This window comes from Halichoeres trimaculatus, unplaced genomic scaffold (genome assembly GCF_033239565.1).
Source record: "Halichoeres trimaculatus isolate MK-OKI-2021-1 unplaced genomic scaffold, fHalTri1.1 fHalTri1_scaffold_22, whole genome shotgun sequence".
In the NCBI taxonomy this organism is placed as follows: Eukaryota; Metazoa; Chordata; class Actinopteri; order Labriformes; family Labridae; genus Halichoeres; species Halichoeres trimaculatus.
In genome coordinates, this window is record NW_027437200.1 from 15,002,020 (window position 1) to 15,024,796 (window position 22,777).

Sequence of the window (22,777 nt, forward strand, 5' to 3'; positions counted from 1 at the left end):
ATAATAATTTGGCCTTATTAAGAAGACAAAATGCATAATAATATTTCACCCTTTGTTCTAGCTCTGCCCCTGCAGGGATGTTTTTGTAGCCTTTGATTTGTGATAAAAATAACTCACCTCCCATGCCTCTCGGTCATGTAAATGACAGATTTTTCATAGACAATGGCGATACGGTCGCCAATTACTGTGATTATGTCCCCTTGTGTTCCAGTGGTGTCTTTTTTTTGCGTTTATTTGTGTAAAAGTATGTCAAATAAGTAGGATTTGCAGCAAATCCAGGAAAAGAAAAGAGCCACTTCAACGTGAAAAATAATCTTTCGTGCCTAAGCAGGAGCTAAGCGGGTGTGAATATGCCGCACACAGGGAGGATACTGAGCTTCGACCCCTCATTAAAACGACACCTTAGCATGCAAAGATGACTAGGGGGAGTGTCGCAGCGCGGGATGACCTTAGAGCAGGCGAAACAGGGGGAGGCTCCTCGTTCAGGAATGTAATGAGATGATAAAATTACTCCAGTGGTCGGTTTTGTTAAGGGATAAAGATAAGCAGATGCCTCTAAACAGGGAGAGATCCACCTGAGCTGCACTGTGGTGAGGTGGAAGAATCCTCAGATTTACGCACATTATTTACAAGTAGAGCTCCAGTAAATCTTTCATTCTCATTTTGTTGAAGATGTGTGTAAGTTAACTCACAAACAACTGCACAAAAATACTGAAGTGCTTAAATTAAGTCTCAAAAATTCAGCCATGCAGCTCAAACACCCAGGACAAACAAACACACATTAAAAAAGAAAGGAAAACTCTGAACACTTTTCTAGTTCATGATCCTCCGTATTTCACTGAAAATTTTAATTGAATACTTAACCCCTGCTGCTTCTTCTCAGTAACACTAACAGAACAAAAATCTTCAGGCACACGTTTCATACCAAAAGTGTCAAGCGTTGTGAGGCACAGATCGATGTGTTAGTGGGTGCAACCAGACAAAATTTAATCAAGGGTGTAATTCAGAAGTGTTGAAAATGAAGGTGCAAATGAATCTGATCTTTGGCCAATTTGGAGAAACTCTGATGTAGTTTTATCCAGTTTGTTTCAACTTGTAAAACATAAAAGTGTGGAAGCAGCCAATCACATGGCAGCAGCTCAGTGCATTTAGGCATGTAGACATGGTCAAGATGATCTGCTGCAGTTCAAACTGAGCATCAGAATGAGGAAGAAAGGTGATTTAAGGGACTTTGAACGTGGCATGGTTGTTGGTCTGAGTCTTTCAGAAACTGCTGATCTACTGGGATTTTAACCCACAACCATCTCTAGGGTTTACAAAGAATGGTCCCAAAAAGAGAAAATATTCAGTGAGCAGCAGTTCTGTGGGCCAAAATGTCTTGTTGATGCTAGAGGTCAGAGGAGAATGGACAGACTGGTTGGAGCTGATAGAAAGGCAACAGTAACTCAAATAACCACTGGTTACAACCGAGGTCTGCAGAAGAGCATCTCTGAACACACAACACGTCCAACCTTGAGGCAGATGGGCTACAGCAGCAGAAGACCACACCGGGTGACCCTCCTGTCAGCTAAGAACAGGAAACTGAGGCTACAATTCACACAGCAACACCAAAACTGGACAATAGAACTTGAATTAAGTGTTTTGTACATAGTTCCTCACAGTTTTTAGCCTTTAGCACTGGTTCTCCTAACCACATAGAAGTAAAGAAGTTCATATTGCAGTGAAACTTGAGTCCACATCAAGTAAAAAAGTGAAAGAAGCAAAAACTATCCTAAAAATCAAATCAGCTTATCTCAGGTGCAGGACTATGTAGATTTTGTAAAGATAGAACCATAACACTTTTTTCATGTGTTCCTTATGCCTCAGGGTACCTAAAATGTGTTTTATATATTCCAACCTTAATTTTGAATGTTTTTAATGTCTTTTAATGTAATTTTAATGTCCTGGAATTTAAATTCTTTATTTTGGGACTTTAAGCAGATATGAGATTAAAATGTGTTTAATTAGATTAATTACAAATCCTGTAATTAATTAGATTAATTCTTTAATCGCCTGACAGCACTTATATATATATATATATATATATATATATATATATATATATATATATATATATATATATATATATATATATATATATATATATATATATATATCAATACGATTCTAAACTCAGAGAGAGTTGTTTCAGTTTTATTTGGACTTAATGACAGAGAGTGACTGTGCTGTCTTTGATCAAAATGATCCGTCACTGTTTATTCATATTTTATGTATCAAAAGCACTAGTAGCATCGGTACTCGGTATCGGTGAGTACTCAAGAGGGAGTACTCGTACTGGTATTTATCTGCATAAAAAGCGGTATCAAACATCCCTAACATCATTTTAGACACTAGGTTGGCTGCAAATGATCAAATAATCAATAATATAAGTTTTAAAGTGAGAGATAGAGATATCACATGTCTGGTTCTCAATGTCACACTCAGGAACCTGCATTTTGTAATAAGTGATGCAATATGTAATAACTTATTAAGCAATGCGGCAAAGTTTATTATATATTCTGTTCAAGAATTTTATTACAAAATATAGCGTTATTACATAATGAAATGAAAATGTATGATATTATTACATATTGGGTTGTTATTACATAATGTGGCGTTACAGAGCTGAAGTACTCTCACAGCAAATAAAAACTTGAAAAAGAGTGTCTGCTGTCTTAAACACAATAGAATATAAATTGACATGTGTCTGATCTAAGTGTGTTTTGAATCAAAGTTGTTCTGTCTCAGCTGTCAGGGTAAATAAAGGACTGCTATTTGAGGGATGTACAAAAGTAAGATGAAACTTCAGTAAGAACCGGCGCAGAGGTAATCCCCACGTAGCTTCTCCACACCCTGCTGACTACAGAGGAAAGGTTTCATGAAATATTAAAAAACGGAGGTTGCAGAGATTCTGAAAGGAGACGAATAATGATTTTCAGAAGCAGCTGAAATGAAACGCAGCGAGTGATGAAACAGCCTCACCTGGGCCAACAGGCACCTCGTCAGGTAGAAGAGGACAGAGAGAGGGAGAGCTATCCAGATGTGTTTGTCTCAGTGGGCCTCTTCTCCCTCCTATTTTGAGACCAACCTTCACATCAGCGTGAGGAAACAAGCCAGAGGAACCAACTGGTGAGCAGGAAAGGGAGGAGTGAGGGGAACTACACACCGGAGAGGGACGGGAGGGAGATCAGCCTCAGCCAGAATCAATTTCCCAGACCCAGAGTTCATTTCATCAATCAGCACACAGATAGAAGCACACACTCACCACGGGTTAGCTTGGACTCCTGCCAACAACATGTTAATGTCCACCTCCCTTCCTTCCTGCTGCATTGGTACAAATGGCCGATGTACTGCAGCATTTCACACCCGGTCATCTCATGTCTTCTGAGTGGAACATTCCAGCAGTGAGTTCGATTAGCAATTAGCTTTTTCTTATATACCAGGAGGTAGAACATCATTTTTTTTGCGCTTCTTTCAAGGATTTTGGTGTGAGGGAATAAAAGAGTTTGGGAAGTGAATGAGCTTCTCCTGCAGCAGAGTGAGCTGCTGCGTTTGACAGATGGAGTGGCAGTGCGCTAATAGCAGTAAAATAGCAGCTCGACTCTACTGCACAGACTATGATGATGGTCCTGGTGTGCCGCTTGGGTGCACCCCTTACCCCTGTGCTCATCTCCCCACCTCCTCACCCCTCTCCTCCCCCCCTACACTTAGCTTCCTCCACCAAAGCTGGAAACGATGCCTTCCTCTCACTGATCTCGTAAATTTCCATCGAATGAGCCCAAACGTTCTCGAAATGCAATTATCCTGCTCTGTGCATGACAAAACAGAGAGATACAAGACTCTCCATATGGGAACGGATTACATGGCAGAAACACAAACACAAACAGGCAGGGTTCTGGCTGAGAGATTGCATCATGGTGAGAAGAGAAATGGAAGCCTGGTTGGTGTAAATACATTAGCTCCTCCAAATAACCTTAAAACCTATCGCTAAAATTATTAGTTAACCATTAACAGCCAGCCACCCCTGCGTTAACCCACTTACTATCCATGACCCTGTCATTACCTTGTTAGCCTAATGGGATTCTTAGATTATTGTGAGGTCGAGCAGCCTCACCAAGAAGACATATCTCAAAAATGGAGCTGCATCTTGCTAAGAACTATTGTTCTTTGTGTAATATTCTAACATAATGAGTAAATTATGTCGATTTGAGCAGCTGTGCACCCTGCAGGCCAGCTGTTTCTTAAGTGCTGTTTCCAAAATCAGGGACTGAGATGCATTTTATGAGTCCTTTATGGTCAAACATATTCTCTGGCAGTACAAGATTACAATCCTGAATGTGAGGACTTGGTTGATAAAAGTACCCAGTTAAAGGGCTAGCAGTTTTAATACTTAAAAGAAGAGCTGAATAAAATGGAATAAGGTGATATATTAAGTTACAAGGAGTATAAGGAAATTTGCTAGCTAACTACCTGATAGCTGTATCAAGGGCTGCATTTTTTCCGCTCAAACTTTTAAAGATCAAATGAATCATGGCAAGATGTTAAAGTTTGTCTCCTTTCAAAGGTTTAGACAAATCTGGCTGACATATCTGTTCTTCTTTGTGGCACAATGTCACCAATTAGATAAATACTTCCTGATGTTAGTGTAAGGTCTGTCCTCGATAGTAAGTCCAGTTGTACTTTTTTGTTTCGTTTGTTTCTGTTTTAGAAAAGGCTTGGGCCTTAAACATTAAATAAACTCAAAATAATAAGTCAACTTTATAGACTGTATAAAATATGGACGTCTGCTCCTGATACCGTGAAATGAGGCCAAGGTCAGTCATGTGACCTGAGCTGTGTCTGTGATTGGAAAAGCTAACAATCCTAATAACTTCTAAACTGCTGAGTTAGAAATCAGTCTACTCACTGTACAGTGTGTGCCACCTGCGAAATCGTTGTTTCAGGCCCTGTTTACACGACAACACTTTACCAGAAAACACTCAAACGCAGTGAAAAAAATCTGCGTTTATAAGGGAACGCTGAGGGGATGACAGTGCTGTAGTAAGCATGCCAGGCCTGTAGGTGGTGCTATAACTGTCTTGTCTAGAAGCTTTTGGGAGATCTCCACAGTAGTAGAGTTGAGCTGATCATCTGGTGTATTGGTGAATGCTGAGAGCAGAAGTGGAGCAACAGATGCACATTTTGTTAAAGACAGTCAGCAGAAACAGCAGATTGAGAAAAACAAGCACAACACGGTAGTTCATGATGATCGGTACTGTTGGGCAGTTGTGTGCGCGTGCGCAAAGCGGAGTGTGACGTCAGCGTTTCCACTAAAAACCCTGGCTTACCGTTCATTCTAGAAAAATCCCACTCTAGAGGCTATTTTCAAAATTTGGCATTTTAGGTAAACTGAAACGCAATTTCCATGTAAACGCGAGGCTGAAATCCTACAAAACGTTTGCGTTTCACCCTAAAACCGTTGTCGTGTAAACGGTCCCCCAGACCCAAGCTGTTTTTTGAACCAGGCTGTAAAAAGGCTTTTTAATCCTATCGAAGCCCTTCTTTTTTGGCTGGATGTGATCGTGACTTTGGGTCTTTCTGCAGCCAGCCCCAAGTGGATTCTTGATGAACAGCAACTTTTAGCACTCCCACATAGGCTTAATTTTTCTAAACTGGCTGTTGCCCCTTGGTCAACATATATGCAACACATCGGTTTTTATCAAGGCTAGCTAGATAGCTACCCAATAAGAGCTAGCCCATTTAGCTATGTCAAAATTCATGGGCTAAGCAGTTCAAAGATGCCTCTAAAAAACAATTTGGTGACGGTGGAGTGTCAAAGTTAACCATTTTGAAGGCTTTTCCAAAAATGGTTGATATATATGTGATGCATTGAGATCATCCTTCACAGCCAAACCTATCCAGCATAGTTATTGGTGGACTTTCAAAAGGTGTGAGTGTCCATTTCCAGCTGTTAGTATTTAGTTTTAACCCAATAGAACAGAACAGTGTTACTATTGTTAATAGTGAGGGCAGTTTTTTTATGATTGGGAAAGAAATGTTTGTAAGTATGCTAGTAGCTACTTGTAGTTTGGTGACATTAGCAGAGCATTATGATGCAAGGTGGAAAGAGCTAGAGACACAAACAGAAAATTCAATCTTCATGAGATTCTCTTAGCTAATCCAACAAAGCTATATTTAAAACGAGTAGACATGGAGGTAGTTTCATTCCTTTTCATCTTTCCTCCTTAAGAGCTAAAATCACCACAGGAGGAAAACTTGGCTAACTGTTTGACAAGAAGTCAAACACTTACCTAACCTCAATGGAAACTTTAGCTATCAGGAGCCAAATGTGGAATGAAAAAAAAACACAATGTAACATTTACTGAGGAGCGTAACTAAAACACTGTCAACATGAGCTGTCGTGTGTGTTTACAGTCACGGGATATATTCCAGACCTCACCTGCTCCAGCACTTACATAAAAGAGCTTTTTGGATGTGTATGTGTCCACTTGGATTAAACTAAACCCATCCATTAACCTTCAAGGTCTCATAAAATGGCTTTCAGATCTTTTTTTCCCCTTTCTTTGGTTTGATGTCTTTTTCCATTAAATCACGTGTTGAGGCAAGGTTTAATGTGGGCAGGGATTTTATTACAGACCTCAAACACTGCCAGGACACGAGCCGTCACTTTCTACGTGGACAAAGAAGGAGAAGAGTGACATGTTTTTCTGCAGAATGACAGGCGATGCTTCGTGTGACAGCGCCAGTGATTTTGGGGATGATGTTGCCTTAACGCATGCCTTTCACAAGCTTCGTTTTGTAGACAAGGGGAGTCACAAAAATATACCTGCAGGTTTCATTCTGTAGGAAGGATTGGCTGGACCAATCCAAAATCCATTATGGCATTTATTTGGATGGACTTTTTGCATCCGCCCCTGGCTGCAAAATCTGTCAACTGACATATTTCGACACTTAATAGGATGGGGACAAGTTGGCTTTGAAATGAAAACATGTAAATAACGAGAGTTGACATGTATTTGGCATCAGAGCAACAGCTAGGATTCAGGGAATGCTGAAATTTCCAATATAATACTATCAGCTGAAAACATTCTGCTTGTAGTGTAATCTGAATTTCCTTCAAGCTTTTTAGATCAATTGACACATAATGCTGATCTTGGTTGGTGTTATTTGCCAATGGATTAGCTCCTAAAACTGTTATAAAACTAGGTTACTGTTTGTATTGAGATCAAAAAGTTTCCTGAAATGGGGAAAAAAAAAAAGTAATTTCCAGTAAGTTCCTTGCTGAGAAGGATGAAGATGCTTTGGGGATGTATCTGTTTGGCTAATAGTCTAACTTTGAAAACAAGTTAGCTTAGCTTATCATAGCAACAAATCCAAAAACTAGCAAAAAAACAAAAACAAAAAACATAATAATAATTTACTCAAAAAACTCAGTTCTTTAAAAGTGCTACACCAGATAATGCTAAAATAAGGTAGATAATCTTATCATGACTTCTCTAGCTAGCTAGCCTGGCTAATAAGACATATAGAACCTCAGTTTAAAGGTCATGTCTAGGATAAATTGTGCCAAACTAAGCTCAGCAGTTGCTATCTGTTATCTATTTTATCCCTACTTACAAGGTTACATTAGCTAAATGTAGCATACAAAGCAAGAATGGAGTACACATGTAGCCTTGCAGTGCCAAAGCGTCAAACCAGCTTCTTCAAATCTTTGAGGTAAACATGTTTGGATTCTCTGTTTAAGCCTTGCTTACAGCTAAATAGTGCGAAGCTAAGTGACTGCCCACTCAGCGTGATAAAGGGAAAAAAAAAAGATAGAAAAGAAAAGAAAAGAAAAGAAAAAGATGGGGTTGACTGACCTAGCTAGCACCACATAGCTTAGCTGAGTGAATTTAAAATGCTGGAGAAAGGTTATTCATTGCTATCTCAATACTTCTGTCACAGAAACTCAGAAGTTTTTAACTAAATCTTTGTTTTATACTTAGCTAACCGCATGCTAAATGTTTCTCTGTATGGCCTTTACTCACCAAGTAGCTTAGTGAAGATAAGCATAGAAAACAAACTGAAAACTGGTAACAAAACAAAGCAAGTAAAAAGGATAGGTTGGCTGTGTCAGTTGTTTTATTAACTTCTTGACAGCCCATTTGTTAAGCTAACCAGCTGCTAGTTGCTAGGTCTTTCTCCATCTACAGACAAAAGTACTTTAGCTAGCATGGAATATAAAACTAGTATAGAGGAAGAAAACTTGGTCTTAATTTTACAAAACAGTGCTAACAATACCTTAAGAGCACACTAACATTACTGAATTTATCTGCACTTAGCTTAACTAAGCTAAGCAGTTGCCACCTGTAGCTTCTTGCACACAGATGTGATAAGTATTGATATTTTTCACCTTTGAATCAAGTTGTGGAATATAAAAACCAGAGACTATATGAACACAGAATTTTTTTTCTATAATTCACTGTGACATTTTTTATGTTTATTTGTCCAAATAGTTCATAACTGTTTTCCAAAACACTTCACAGGACCCAGACTTTAGAAATATTACTTAGAATGTTTGGTGCTGTGCTTACAAACGAGTTTGTTAAGGAATTTCCCTGCATAGAAATTGAATGAAGGTTATTCAGACTTAAATTACTTGAAAAAAATATTTAGATTGGATATTTGAAAAATTTGAGGACACATTCTTTGCAATGCCTTTTTTGTGTTTAGAGATGCCAAATCATGATGTAAATGTCTGGGGGGGCAGTCAACTGGTCTACATTCCAACATTAATTCCAGTACACACTCTGCACCCTGCACTCTGTTATTTTATTCAACTTGTTTATTAATAATCCATTGTATATATACCGTCCTCATGAAGTTTCTGAACTGGCCTCTGCTGTCCTTCCAGCTGCTTCTAGTGTTTTCTGAATGCAAAAAAAGCCGCAAATCCATCAATCCAGCCCCTGAACAACCATTACTTTACTGTTTTAAGAAGTGCTGGGTAAAATAAAAAAAGAAGAGAGACTTGGTGGTGAACAAAGGGAAGAGAAATGTCAGCGCCTGAGGAAAAAGAACGCCTTAATTGAGAGTGAATCAACCCCTGCCTCTGGCTGAATGTCAAAAGGTGTGATTGGAGATTGGCTGCAGATAATGAATAATTACATCAAAGTTGGTAGACTGCTTGCGTGTGTGTGTATGTGCATGTGTGTGTGAGGAGTTTGTGTTACTGTGTACTGGCAGGTGCAGAGGTGTGTGTTCGCTCTTGCGTCAGTCTTTTGCTGTGTTTGTGTGTGCCTGCGTGTGTGTGTGTGGGCGGTTTAATGTGTGCAGGGTATGTTTTGAATGAGGAAAAGCCAGCTGGTGCTATTTGAAATTCTCAGCCAGCGTCAGTGAGCTGAACACAATCAGACCTGCAGTCTCTCCTCACTATCACAGCAGTTTGGAACAAATGTACAACTTAACATTTTACGCTAATTGAGGGATCCATAACACTCATGCTAACTCACTTTAAAGCCAGTTTTCCTTTTTTTGTTTTTTTTTCGTGTGGTTTCTCTTATCGCTACTGCTTTTTAACACGTGCAGATTTGGTGTCATGCTAAAACTCTTATTCATGTTTAATCCGTTGATCAAAAAGAGGGATCAAAGTGAAGTTCAAAAAGGGATCTGTGGCACGACATTCCACATTTCCAACATGGAGCGCAGCTTCCATCTTCAGGGTGTCACAACTTGCTTTTGAAGAAGTGTGAAGCCAGATGTACGATTTCCTCTTTGGAGCATGAGAACATGGCTATTTTTAGAAACCAGGAAACAACACTTTTATTATAATAATGTCCAGCTACTGGCTAAGAATTTGCTCTTTTGCCCTTTAGAGCACTACCCTTCCCTTGACCAATTAGCATTCCTTTTATAAATCCTGCCATTGGCATTTTTAAATCTTTAATAGCCCTTAATTTTTTATCTTGTCTCTTGAACATTCTTGTTTCCTCCTTACTTCCTAGTTTTAGCATTGTTGTGAGCAGATTTAAGGAGGCACTACAGCGTTTTTGTTTCCATTAATATGTAGAAAAGTTGCAGACAGTCACTACTCGCTAACACCTTGTACTTAAAACATAATGACTTAAAGTTGAGCAGTTTTTTGTACTGCTTTTGTGCTTTGGGATCGTCTGCATGGAGAAATATTAATCACACCAATTAAAGACTCTCGCCTTAAGTCATGTAAGAGCTTGCCTCGAGTCTTGTAAGCATTAGCTGTGATTCATTAACATCATTGGATCATTGTGTAGCGAGGAAGCAGAAGCAAAATCAAACTGAGACACAGCATTTCTGCTGTCCAAGTAGGAAACTCTGGTCCACAAACAAGCATTTCAGACTCCACATCTGCATGTTCCAAGATGAGCATTTCATTTGCTTCTCACTCTCAAGTTCTTTGATCTCTCTCCTTTCATATCCACCTTCATTTCTAAATCACCTTGCAATCCAAAGCCAGAGAAGCCTCTCACTTTTTCCGACTAATTCGATGATTTCATCCCCCAGGCCATGGTGGAGACAGTCAACAACCTGCTGCAGCCGCAGGCCCAGGCAGCGTGGAGGGAGCTGAGCACCGGCGAGCAGCTGAGGTCGGCCACGATGCTGCTGGACACGGTGGAGCAGGGGGCGTTTGTGCTGGCTGACAACCTGCTGAAGACGGACATAGTGCAGGAAAACACCGATAACATCCGTGAGTATGGGCTGAGGCTTCTTCTCAATTGGCTGAACTTACGAGAACAGGATATAAAGAAAGATTCCCCTGGTTTAATATAAGATATTCTAAAAACTACATATAGGTTTTGTGAAATCCAAAAACAAAACACACAAAAAATAATCTTTTGCTTTATGTTTTGTCCTATTTAAATTATGACCAATAAATAGGTGGAGTGTAAGAAGATGGTGCCCCTTTGGTCCTACATGGGTTGCTAACTTAGTTTAGTTTGAGCATCTTTGGGGGAATTAATGCCAGCTGTAACACATCTTCTGACAACACTGCAAAAAACTGAAATCTTGACAAGTGTTACTGTCTTATTTTCAGTAAAAATGTGTTTTTAGACTACCTCAAATGTCTTATTTCAACTTATTTAAGAACAAAAATAGGTTGAAACTGCCTGTAAAAAGTAAACAAATCTGCCAGTGGGGCCAGTAATATGTGCTTGCATGATGTTATTCTAATCCTGACAAGAACATTTCTGGACTGGTCAGGTGAAAGGGGCTCATATCAAGTCTAAAAAAACATTGTATACTAAAAATAAGAGAAAACACTTAATAAGATTTCAGTTTTTGCAGTGACTGGTTAAAAGTCATTTTGGTGCATTTATTACTTCTCCCCTTCTCCCCTATTTAAAAAGAAAAGATAACTATGAAATAGAAAAATGGCATTTTTAATATTGTGAATTAAATGAGAAATACAATTGTTAAGATCCTTTTTCCAATCTCCATGCTAAAGAAAAATGTGAAAACCTTGAGTTGTTGGACACTCGAAGTCTGAAACTTTTCCCTGCTGTGCCTCCAATTTGTCTTTCAAAATTAGAACTTTTCGGCCTGTGACCCTCAAATATGTGAAGACTCTTATAGGCTAATGTAATTTAATGAAAAAAAGAAATTAAACTCCAAAAAAAACAATTAAGGTACTTCTTTTTGCAAGTCAGTAAAATTATGAATGCCAATGTGCAAATATTGCTGTTTTTCTATATAAATCCATTGCCTCTGGTATTGTTATGATCCTGACCCAGGCCTTGTACACACTGTGTAGTTCCAAAACGAATTTTCCCCCCTTATTTGTTTTTAAAAGTTTTTTCATCCACACACAGCGAGCAAATCAGCTGATAAGTGCAGCTTGAGGCTCGCGAAACTCATTTGGCAGTGTTTTCCAGACGTAAAAGTGGTGCCAGCCAATCAGAATGAGTCCCTGTCATTCAACAGTGACGTTTGAAAACTCTGTTTACCAGCCTATATGTGAAACCATGAAACCAGAGTATTCCCAAATCTTCACTTTGGACAGAGTTTTCAGAAAACATTGTTTTAGTGATGTAAAGCTGCAGTTTCATACAGATGACAGGCGTACCAGGTGAAAATGCGGTTTTCCAGATACCCAGCTACATGTGGACATGGCCAGTCACCTCTGGAGTCTTCTGGCACAAATATATGTGGAAAATAGATGTTTACGTAGTTTTATATAAAAAAACAAAATAGTCTCCAATTTTGGAGGGCATTTCCTAACCCCCACTTTGAGAGCCACTGCTTTAGCTAGTGCAACAGGTGTGCTGCAGGTATTGACACATTCCCCTTTTTGAGGCTGCTAATGTAATGTAATGTCTCTACATTTCAAATCCTGAATTTATCCAATTTTGCCGACAGGTTAGAAAAAATTCTTAGTGACATTTCACAGTTTTGATCAACTCTAAATCATACAAGATGACGATGCAGTCAAGAGCAGTAGGATGCAGTGCATCACAGCCTGTATCGTTCTTGCACTGACATACAAGGTCAAGTCTTACGTATGTCTTTTTACATCTTGCTGCTCTTTCATTTCCAGTCAAAGTAATTAAATACAACCAGAGTGGCCGAAGGAGGAATTTTCAACCTTGACTGGGTTGAAGGATCAGTCCTCCGTTCGATTATAGTCACGTGTGTAAAATGCTCACTGCTTACCTCTGTAGATCAACAGGAACATGTTGCTTCATAGATTCAAACAGCTGGTACAGCCTTGATACTTTTGTCTGATTGGCTAATTGAAATATTTTAAAGAGAACACACATTTCATCAAAAGTAATGGCCGAAATGTAATTATTTTTATTGATTCAATCGTAACTCTAACTGTAGAAAGAAAAATGACTCAAATTAGCATTTCTTGCTAGGGGGAAAATTCCAACAGGTTAAAGCTCAAAATTTACTGCAGCATCTTTACTTTTACAACTAGACTGATTAGTTATTCTTATTCTTTGCAGAAAGACAGAAACATTTGCAAGACTGGAACTAGTTTGAGTAAAAGAAATGAAGAGTTTTCTGTTTGTGGGAAAAAAATAGCGAAACCAAATGTTTGCCTGAGTAATAACAGACTTCTGGTTTTGAACTCTTTACATACCCACTTCTGAACACTGAGAGGAGAAGCAACAAACAAATCACTTTTCAGTGAAGGACTCCAGAAATCTACATTTGTTCTTTTTAATTTTGTCATAAAAAAATGATGAAAATGGGACGCCAGCGACTAAAGCACACTTTAATTTGCTTGTCTGTGTCTGCGTGAGTAAACCAGTTTGGACTGAATTAAGTTAATTTCTCCTCAAGCTGCTGGGAAACAGATTATTTGCTCAGCTGGAGGAACTCAGCATTGTCAATTATGATATTTGGGAAATGAGACGCAGCGTTTAAAGAGCAGAACTTCTCATTTATGGTCGTCCTGGTGTTCCTCTCATGTGCCTGTGCTGGTGTTGCACCCTTCATCATCGCACCAGTTCAACAGGGGTTACAGAGTTCACCACGTGCTATCGATCCAAGGCGCTCTTGTATCGACAGCAGAGCTCCTGAGACTGCAGAACCAGTGTGAAGGTCACTGGATTAACGCTTTCTCTTTCACAGTGGGTTGGGTTCGGCAGGGGTTCTTATTGCAGATGGCAGGTGCTGATAGTTTAAAAGTTATTTTGAATTCTTGTGATCAGATTCATGTTTATTATTGGCCAAGATTGTGATATCTTATGATATCATGCCTGGACTACTGCAATTCCCTCCTAGCAGGCCTCCTTGCGTGTACATTTAAACCTCTGCAGATGATCCAGAATGCAGCAGCACGTCTGGTCTTTAACCGGCCCAAAACTGCACATATGACCCAGCTTTTAATCTCTCTTCACTGGCTTCCAGTAGCAGCTCGAATCAAATTCAAAGCTCTTCTTCTGGTTTACAAAACATTGACAAGAATGGCTCCTGCCTATCTGGGTTCCCTCATCCAGGTCTACACTCCTTCTGGCCCTCTACGCTCTGCTTGTGAAAGACGCCTGCTGCTCCCAGCCCAAAGCGGCTCCAAATCACTAGCCAGACTCTTCTCCTCTGTTGTTCCCAAATGGTGGAATGAATTACCTAACCCTATAAGATCTGCAGAGTCCCTTTCTACATGAAGAGATGTCTCAAAACGTATCTGTTCAGGGAACACTTGTGCACTTAAGCTGACCATTCTCCTCTTTGCCCGCAGAGATTGAATGAGTCAGTAGGTCGAGGATTCAGCTCTTATGATTTTTCAGCACTAATACTGAATGTCGTTGAAGATTGAGGTATACTGTTGCAGCAATTAATTGTGGTTTGTTGGCTTGTTGATTATTCTACCCCCCCCCCCAAAAAATAAATAAATAAATATATAAATAAATAAATAAATAAAAATAAAATAAAATAAATAAAAATAAAATAAATAAAAATAAAATAAAATAATAAATAAATAAATAAATAAATAAATAATAAATAAATCCTTAATGACAACACCTGCAGCCAAATAACTTGTAGCACTGTTGTCCCACTAACCACATTTTCCTTCTGTCTAAATTCTTGTGTTGTATGTCGCTTTGGAAAAAAGCGTCAGCTAAGCGAAACTGTAAACACAGAAGTCTAGACGATGGATAGGATGGCCAATCAGCTTGAAGCATGATTGTGTTTGGAAATCACAAAGAACTAAATCAGATCACCTTTAGTTTTTGGTTTCACAAGGTTAATTTTAAAAAGAGAAAAGACAAAGAAAGAAAATACATACCATAAGGCATTCTTTGTTTTAAAAACAGTTTTTTTTTCCCATGTTCTTGTTACCATGGCAACCTGAAAATATAGGTCCACTGACTAAAAGGGGGAAGGCAAAGAAGAATTAGTAAAAAGGATTTTATTGTATCTGGCACATAATTCATGTGGGTATTAGGAGATTCTGGGCTCGTTTGAGAGGGTCTGCTCAACTGGAGTGAGATTTTATAGCACATAGGAGTTGCCTGCGGAATTATGGGATAGCGACATGTTTACTAGGCCTTATCTCTCTGTCTGCATGCCTCTTTTTTTCCTCCCTCACACCATGCAGGGTAGTTAAATGAGAAGCAGGAAGCCCCCTCTTAAACACTGGTAATCACTACAGTCGCTCATTATTGATCACTTGTGTTGAATTACACTTTCAGTTAAGGGTTTTTATGTGCAGGTGCGCCACAGCTCACACATGTCGCACCTGGTGTGTTTCTCAGTGTCAGGGTGGGTCGGCTTTTACGTGAATCTCTGTTGAGGCAGAGAGTCCTCGTTCCAGGCTGATAATGAGATCTGTTTTCACCGCTTTTCAGAGAAGACAGATTTCTCCTCGCACCATTGTGTCTGTGTTTATGTTTACACGTCGCTTTGTCTGCAACTCGCTTCCACCGCATGATAATCTCATGAGCAGATTTCTGCCGATTAGCATGTTATTTAAGCAGGGCTTTGAAGGTATAGCCTCTGGGTCCGGCAACTATCACGGCATCAAAGAAATTCCCCAAAGCCCACGGTAAGCTCTTTTACACAACCACACAGGGAAAAAAAGGCAGAGAGGGGAAAGAAAAATGCCTCCTTTATTCCAGAGGCGGACTTGGAATCCCAGGATTGGCAAGCTATCTGGGGTATTGTCTTTGCTAAGTTGAATAGGAATGTATCACCCAAACCCCCCTGGCCTTTAAAATAAAGCACAGGAGAATGTTAATGCAAAGGTTTTATTTTTGAAGTGAATGTATGTGAAATCCTTTATATGAGAGCAGATACAAAGGAAGGATTTAAAGCAGCGTCTTTGTACTTTTTATACTCTAACCTTTATCAAAGACAGACATGTCACACGCCACAGACATCAGATCACCGGCTGAATGCCTCACCATGGCTTAATGAAGTTCCTGTTTCCGACATGTGATGAAATGGTGTTTTAGGCTGAGATTCTCCTCTGCAAACCAATCAGCTGGTCGGTTTCTGAATTGGTCTGAATTGCTCAGTGTGAGTGAGTTGAGTTTAGTCTCACTCACTGCGAGGGAGACGATGTTGAGACTGCTTGTATGTCTATATTCAGAAATTCCTGACTACAATTTGTTTTCCAAGAAGAAACAACGATTCAGACAAGCACATAAAACATGGGAAATAAATTGTGACACATTTAGATTTGTCAATTCCGGTAGATTTTTAGGTTCCGGTTAAAGAGAGAAAAATATTCAGTAGATTCAAACCCCCCAAAATTCTCCATTGTATAAAAGATAAGAAGAATGATTTAGAATATAATAGAATATTATTTATTTATCCCAAAGGGGAAATTCAAAGTGTATAGAAAGTGCAGAGAACAGGTCCATGTGGTCACTTCTTAGCTTACACCTGAGAACCAGCACGTCATCCTCACCTCCTTCTACTCACCTTGTGAGGAAACATCTGGCCTTGCACCAGTTAGCATTGACATGCTACAGGCTGCTAACAGCTGATTTCACATGTAAACAATGCAGCCATGGTTACATGTAGGATCTCCAGACAAACACAGGAGCAAAAATAGTAAAAAAAAAAAAATATCACTGAAGCCACAAAAAGTTTGGTGTCCATGACCAACAAATGAACCATACAAAGTAATGACCAACTGCAAAGATGATGACAAAGAGATGAAAAATTTGCAAGAAACAGACAAGGAAGGGGGAAGAGGCAGCCATTTGGGCAGCGCCTAGCAACAAAACACAGGGGATGTGTTCTTCCCTCCACAGGTTTTGGCTTTCCACGAGCTCTTGTGGAAGGGTAGGGAGCTCTAACAACTGATTCAAACTTAATATACTTTATTTCATACAAGTAATAATTATTTTTGGCCTTTCATTTACGGGCAGGATGGAGTTGGGAAATGATCTTTCCCTTCCATAGATTTTGGCATTCAACTTGTAGAAGGGTGGGAAGCTGTCACAACAGAGTCAAATCACTAGATGTGCCTTATTTTGTGCACATTGTCAGTACCTTGGGCTTTTTGATAATGGGTATGAAAGGCAGGAAAGATGTAGGATCCTTTCCATCGGTTTTGGTTTTCCACATATGCTTGAGAAAAGGTAGGGTGCTCTTACAACAGAACCAAACAACTAAACGTACTTTATTCATTAAAATAACAACTGTCTGACCTTGACAAGTATTGTTTATTCAAAATTTAGGCTTAGGTTTCTCCTGTGTCACTGTCTGTTTTTTATATGTCTTGGAAGGGATGTAACTGAAATGAAATTTCTCCTCTGGGTTCAATAAAGTATTCTGATTCTGATTCTGATTAAACCAGAGTTTGACATTTTTGCATCCTCTCCTCTGTACCTCCACCTGGCAGTGATTCAGCAGATTCGTCTCAGCGCTTTGAGACTTCATGTGACATTTCAAAATGCCTGGTATTCACACAGGTCACCGGTGCTTGAGAGTAGAGCGCACTCCACTGCTTTATTAAACTAAATAGTACCGTGCTGTAATAACTTTGATGGGGATTTTTTTTTATTATTATTATTCCAAACAGGCGCCTATCAGGCACTCATTTTCCTCTGCTGTACGATGCCGGAGTCTTTGAACCGTAAATTAGGAGCTCTCTTCAGACACAACAGCTGTTGAGCTGCAGCAGCGTGGAGCTTGTCTTGTGGAGCTGGTCTTTATCTCATTAGAGTATCGCTCCCTCTCAGGGCTCCACGAGATAAAAAAGGTTCTCTGAAATGAAGACATGGTCTTTTAGACACCCTTTTGCAGTTCAAGTGCAAACAGTGGCACCTGAACATTGACAACCACTCAGGAAAGAGGCAGATTACAAGACAAAAACTCTCGATGTTCATGATTGAGACGTGAGTGTGGCTCAGTCAGCTTAAATGGTGCGCATCAGGAAAGACTGTCTTTCATTTATGTCGCTTTATATGCACTGGAATAATAAGATAAAGTAAACTTTATTCTTTGGGTGCTCCTGCAGTTTATAGTGCAGAATTGTTTAAAATTCACATTGTAAAGTCCACCTCCAAAATGAGAAGGAACTTGAAGTGGGGTCATAAGGTCATTGCTAGGCGCCACCCTGTTGGCTATGGCTGCCTTTTGCAGCAGCTCTGTCTTCTTTGTCCGTTTCTTGTAATTTTTTTGTCTATTTTCCGTAATCTTTGTAGGAGTGGATCATTTCTTTGTATGGCTCATTTGTTGGTCATGGACATCAATTTTTTTGTGGCTTCAGTGATAATTTTACTACTTTTTCTCCTGTGTTTGTCTGGAGATCCTACATGTAACCATGGCTGCATTGTTTACATGTGAAATCAGCTGTTTGCAGCCTGTAGCATGTCAATGCTAACTGGTGCTAGGCCTGATGTCTTCCCACAAGGTGAGGAGAAGGAGGTGAAGACAAAGTGCTGGTTCTCAGGTGTAAGCTAAGAAGTGACGACATGGACCTGTCCTTCCATCCATCGTTATTGGGAACGTAAGATCTATCTCCAATAAGATGGACGAGCTAGCTAACCCAGCAACAGAGGGAATACCAGAGGGCAGAGTTGCATCATGCTATTCACGGACATGGCTAACGGAGCTAACATAAGACACCAACACCATGTTGGAAGAGCTTCACCTGCTATGAGCAGACAGGATCCAGGAGACAGAGATGGAGCATGACTGAAGATGGACAAGCTGTCATCATCTATTTTCATATGGACCTTTTTGCACTTTCTATACACTTTCTTACTTTAGTTTTCTTGATTGCTGCTGTGACTTCAATTTTGTTGTACTTGTTACAATGACAATAAAGTTCTATTCTATTCTATTTTGGGGCCAGGAAAAATAAGAGATGTATAGAAATTAAACCGATTTGTCAAAGATAAACATCTATTAGCCAGTGCTTCCAAAGATAAACATGCATATAGATTTCTAAACGCTGCCATATTTTTGTATCTGTTCTTTGTGTGTGCAGAGCTGGAGGTTGCAAGAATGAGCACGGATGGGAATTTGCCAGATCTGAAGTTCCCACAAACTGGAGGACAGGGCAACTCCATCCACCTGTCAGCAAACACGCTAAAGCAGCATGGAAGAAACGGTGAGTTAAAAAGAAAAAAAGAAAAAGAAAATATAATGTTTTTCATACCGCTGAAGTGGTAAGCTGGTGAAAGATTCAGTTCAAGTTATAAATCTAAAATAGTAATTTCTACCATACATGTTTCTGGCAGTCACATAGCTGAAGAGTTTCTTTTCCCCTTTTTTTGCAGCAATTTCATTACAGATGCTTGTGAATACCCCTCTATTTGCTTTGTTGTGCTGCACATAAAGCACACAGATCGTTCTGCGGTTTTCAAATAACACCCCGCCTGTAGAATTAGTTCCACTCGAGCACTGCCTCTAAACTGTAAATGAGGCAGTTAGACACAATACATAGCCATCCTCAGCCCCATTTTTAGACTTTTATTATCAGCTCATGCAAATCAGAATCGACTCACGCTGCGCCGGGTGCCTCTCAGCTGGATGAGTAAGTCCATGTCCAGCCGGGGCCAGGGTGGGTCATTAGAGCCGTGGTGGTGGATATTTCCCCCCGCTATTCAGCTCTACAGCACCAGAATAGTTTGCTTTTCCATACGAGTGAGTATCAGACTCAGTGGGAGGGGAGTTTTTGTCACATTGGTGGTCTAAATTGAGACTACAGAGTATTGCCGCTGTCTGAATGTCGGCCGCCTTCTTTAAATACCAAATCAAGTAAATGTTGGTGTTTTTCTTGTGGAACATTTACAGCAACCTTGGCTTTAGTGTTTTGTTTGGAGGGTCTGTGAAGTGTTTGATTCGTACACTCCTAAAGCCAAAACAGAGTGACTGTGTTAAATGTTAAATGTTCCTTTTTTATTTCTACTACACTGTTGGTTAGGGCTGTGACAATATACTATTCTCGCAATTCAATTTTATTACGATGTTTGGGTTGCCGATTTGATTTAAATTGTGATTCTTTGATATGAAAATTTCATGAAGATCCATTGGTTACTTTTTGAGTTATGTTGTTCACAGACGTACCCTCCTTGGCAGATTAAAAATACACCAATAAAAATCCTCCACTTTTTTAAAAATTGGTTATCTATGTCCACGAGCTTTTCCCAGTAACCCTTTGATAAACTGGACATTTTGTCATCTTCTAGGTGAGATCAGGATCGCCTTTGTCCTATACAAACACATCGGGGTCTACCTCTCCACGGAGAACGCTAGCATGAAGCTAGGAAGTGAAGCCATGGCGACCAATTACTCCGTCATCGTCAACTCCCCGGTGATCACAGCTGCCATCAACAAAGACTCGAATAAAGTCTACCTCTCTGACCCCGTCATTTTCACCATCAGACATCTACAGGTAATTTTCTGCCTCTTTGTCAAAGCTGTTTTTGGTTTCACTTTGATGTCACTTCCCCCGCATTTAATGTCATTTTGTGTGTTTTTCTTTTTACTTTTGTGCATTTTCTTTTGATGGAAACCTTTTATCTGTCCCTGAATTTCAGCAAAAGATGGGCCAATCCCTTCTCAAACCAAGGAAACGAAGTTAGTTTCACACAGAAAGGTGTGACAAATTAAATAATTGAAAAGGAAATTTCTCACAAGGTGATGCCGGAGATGCATGTGTTTGTTTCTCAGCTGGAACAAACAACAGCCTGATCTCCTGAACAAATATCAGCCGTACTGAGCCCCACTGGAGGCTGCTTAGTCACTGCCAGGAGTCGCGACTTCTCCCTCTTGACTACCTTATCTTTTCCACACTCTGCTACCCTCGAAATACCCCTGTTTTGTCTACGAACAGCGCCGTTAGCGTTTATCAGGGATGTTGAACAACCATGGGAGGATTGCAGCGAGTCTCGTGTGTAGGAGGGACCTGGAAGGAAGTAGCAACTGTGGAAAAAGGACAGAGCGCAGACAGTTTGAGGGATTAAAAGGATGGTAGCTCAAAGGTGTCAAATTAAATAGAGAGAAAATGTGAGGAGGCGATGTCAGCGCTGTTATTGCTGCGACCTGCCTTAAGTCTAATTTGCAATTTGGACCACAGACTCTGCAATTTTATTGTTGGTTTAATGTTGGGGCAGTGATGCTTTTACACCCTTTTCTTACTCAGACCAAGTCGTTTCAATAAAACAGCCTTTGGAAAAGTCCTCATTCTCCAACGGCACTCATTTACCTCTTGACACTGAAGTGCTCAGATAACTACAGCCTTGATGAGTACAGTGAATACACAGACATACATATACTGCAGAGTCTACTTTGTGTACACTGGGGATTCTACAATTAATCATATAAAAAATAATGACTACCATCATGGCTCCTTTAAATTAATTTGGCAAATTTGTGATGCTGTGCTTTTGGAGCCTTTGCTCTTCTGCATCAAAGTAAAAGCTCCCTTTTCTCTGGTAAACTGGTCGACCAATCAAAAACGCTGTTAAGGGACCAGTCTGTTTACCTTATCTGGGCTTGTAAAGCTTTGTTGTGGCTGCAGGCAACAATATTTCTTTAACCCATTTCCTTAATCTCTTTTCCTGTTTGTTTTAACGGGTGTTTTAAACACTACACGAAACACTACATTGATTTTATAAACAAAAATGAGCATTAAAGACATTTCCAACATTCCCGCTGTGACAGTTGTGACACGTCCGTTAGTCTGCCCTGTCAGGACAGGCTGGTGATGTCATCAGCCCCTCTAAAACAGGTTGATATCATTTGAATCCCTGTCTTGCCTGATTTTCTAACCAGAACTTGGCGATTGTGTAATAATCTTGGACAGCTTACTCTGCCACTTTCACTCTATGGAGTCGCTGGACACATTGGCATGTCCAAATGAAGTGACCAATTTAAGATGATGGAGCATCAAGACACAGACTTGCTTAGTCTCTGTCGCAAATCCAAGTAGGGATTTGAAACTATTTAACAGTTATTAAAATGTGTTGATAGGCCAAGGAAATCTAGAGATGAATGGATAAATAATAAATAATAAATAGCATGTGTTTTTTTGACTGTTGTTGGTGTGCGTTTGGTAGGCATTTGGTGCAGGATGAAACAGTAAAAATTGGTGATTCTGTGGAGAGTGCAAGCGACCTCAAGAAAGTGCATCAGATTTGTAAATCACTAAATTAAATGTGTTCTAGGAGATTAAAATTTTTGGAAGTTACAGACTTGGGAAAGAAACAGCATGCACTTAAGTGAGTTTTGATCGATTTGTGACTTTTAGATGACATTCCAGGCATGTAGTGTAGTGTGTTTTAGGAATGGGACATAAAACCGCAAATCGATATATTAGGATTTTTTTTGTTTGACAGTATCATAATCAGGATTCTTTGTCAAAAATATATTTTTTTCAAATTCAAATTCTTTATTTCAGTCTTTGTTTATAAACTAGATTGGGAAAAAAATACCACTTTTCTCCAGCAGAGGGTGAAATGTTTCACTCTGGCTCATGTGATGTGCATTTTATGGGAATGTATGGCTCCTGATATAGTCTGTAGATGTTGTCATCATTATTTAACTTTTACACATGGGCTGGTGTTAAAAAATCGTTAATATCAAAGAATTGCAATTGAAATTGAATCGGCACCCTAAACATCATATTACAATTGTGAGAATAGCATGTGTCAGAGCAATGAAGCAAACATGACAATAAGTCTTTAAAATCTTGTTGGTTTTGTAGATGTTTCTAAAAAAAATGCTGGTGATTTTGCTGTATCTCAGTACATACACTGGCAATTGCATTTAACTGTGTTGTTTGTTGAATTTGTCTATTAGCTTTTGAAAT

General features: G+C 39.5%; 1 protein-coding gene across 22 annotated transcripts in view; it reads left to right on the forward strand.

The window, feature by feature from the left end:
• LOC141811063 (adhesion G protein-coupled receptor L3) overlaps positions 1–22,777 on the forward strand; it is a 324,467-nt gene that overhangs the window by 241,721 nt on the left and 59,969 nt on the right. For all 22 annotated transcript variants that reach the window (XM_074698944.1, XM_074698947.1, XM_074698936.1 and 19 more), the window contains 3 exons: positions 10,558–10,741; positions 18,950–19,072; positions 20,154–20,359. In XM_074698944.1, the coding sequence (XP_074555045.1) occupies positions 10,558–10,741; positions 18,950–19,072; positions 20,154–20,359 (513 nt within the window). The remainder of the gene's footprint in view (positions 1–10,557; positions 10,742–18,949; positions 19,073–20,153; positions 20,360–22,777) is intronic.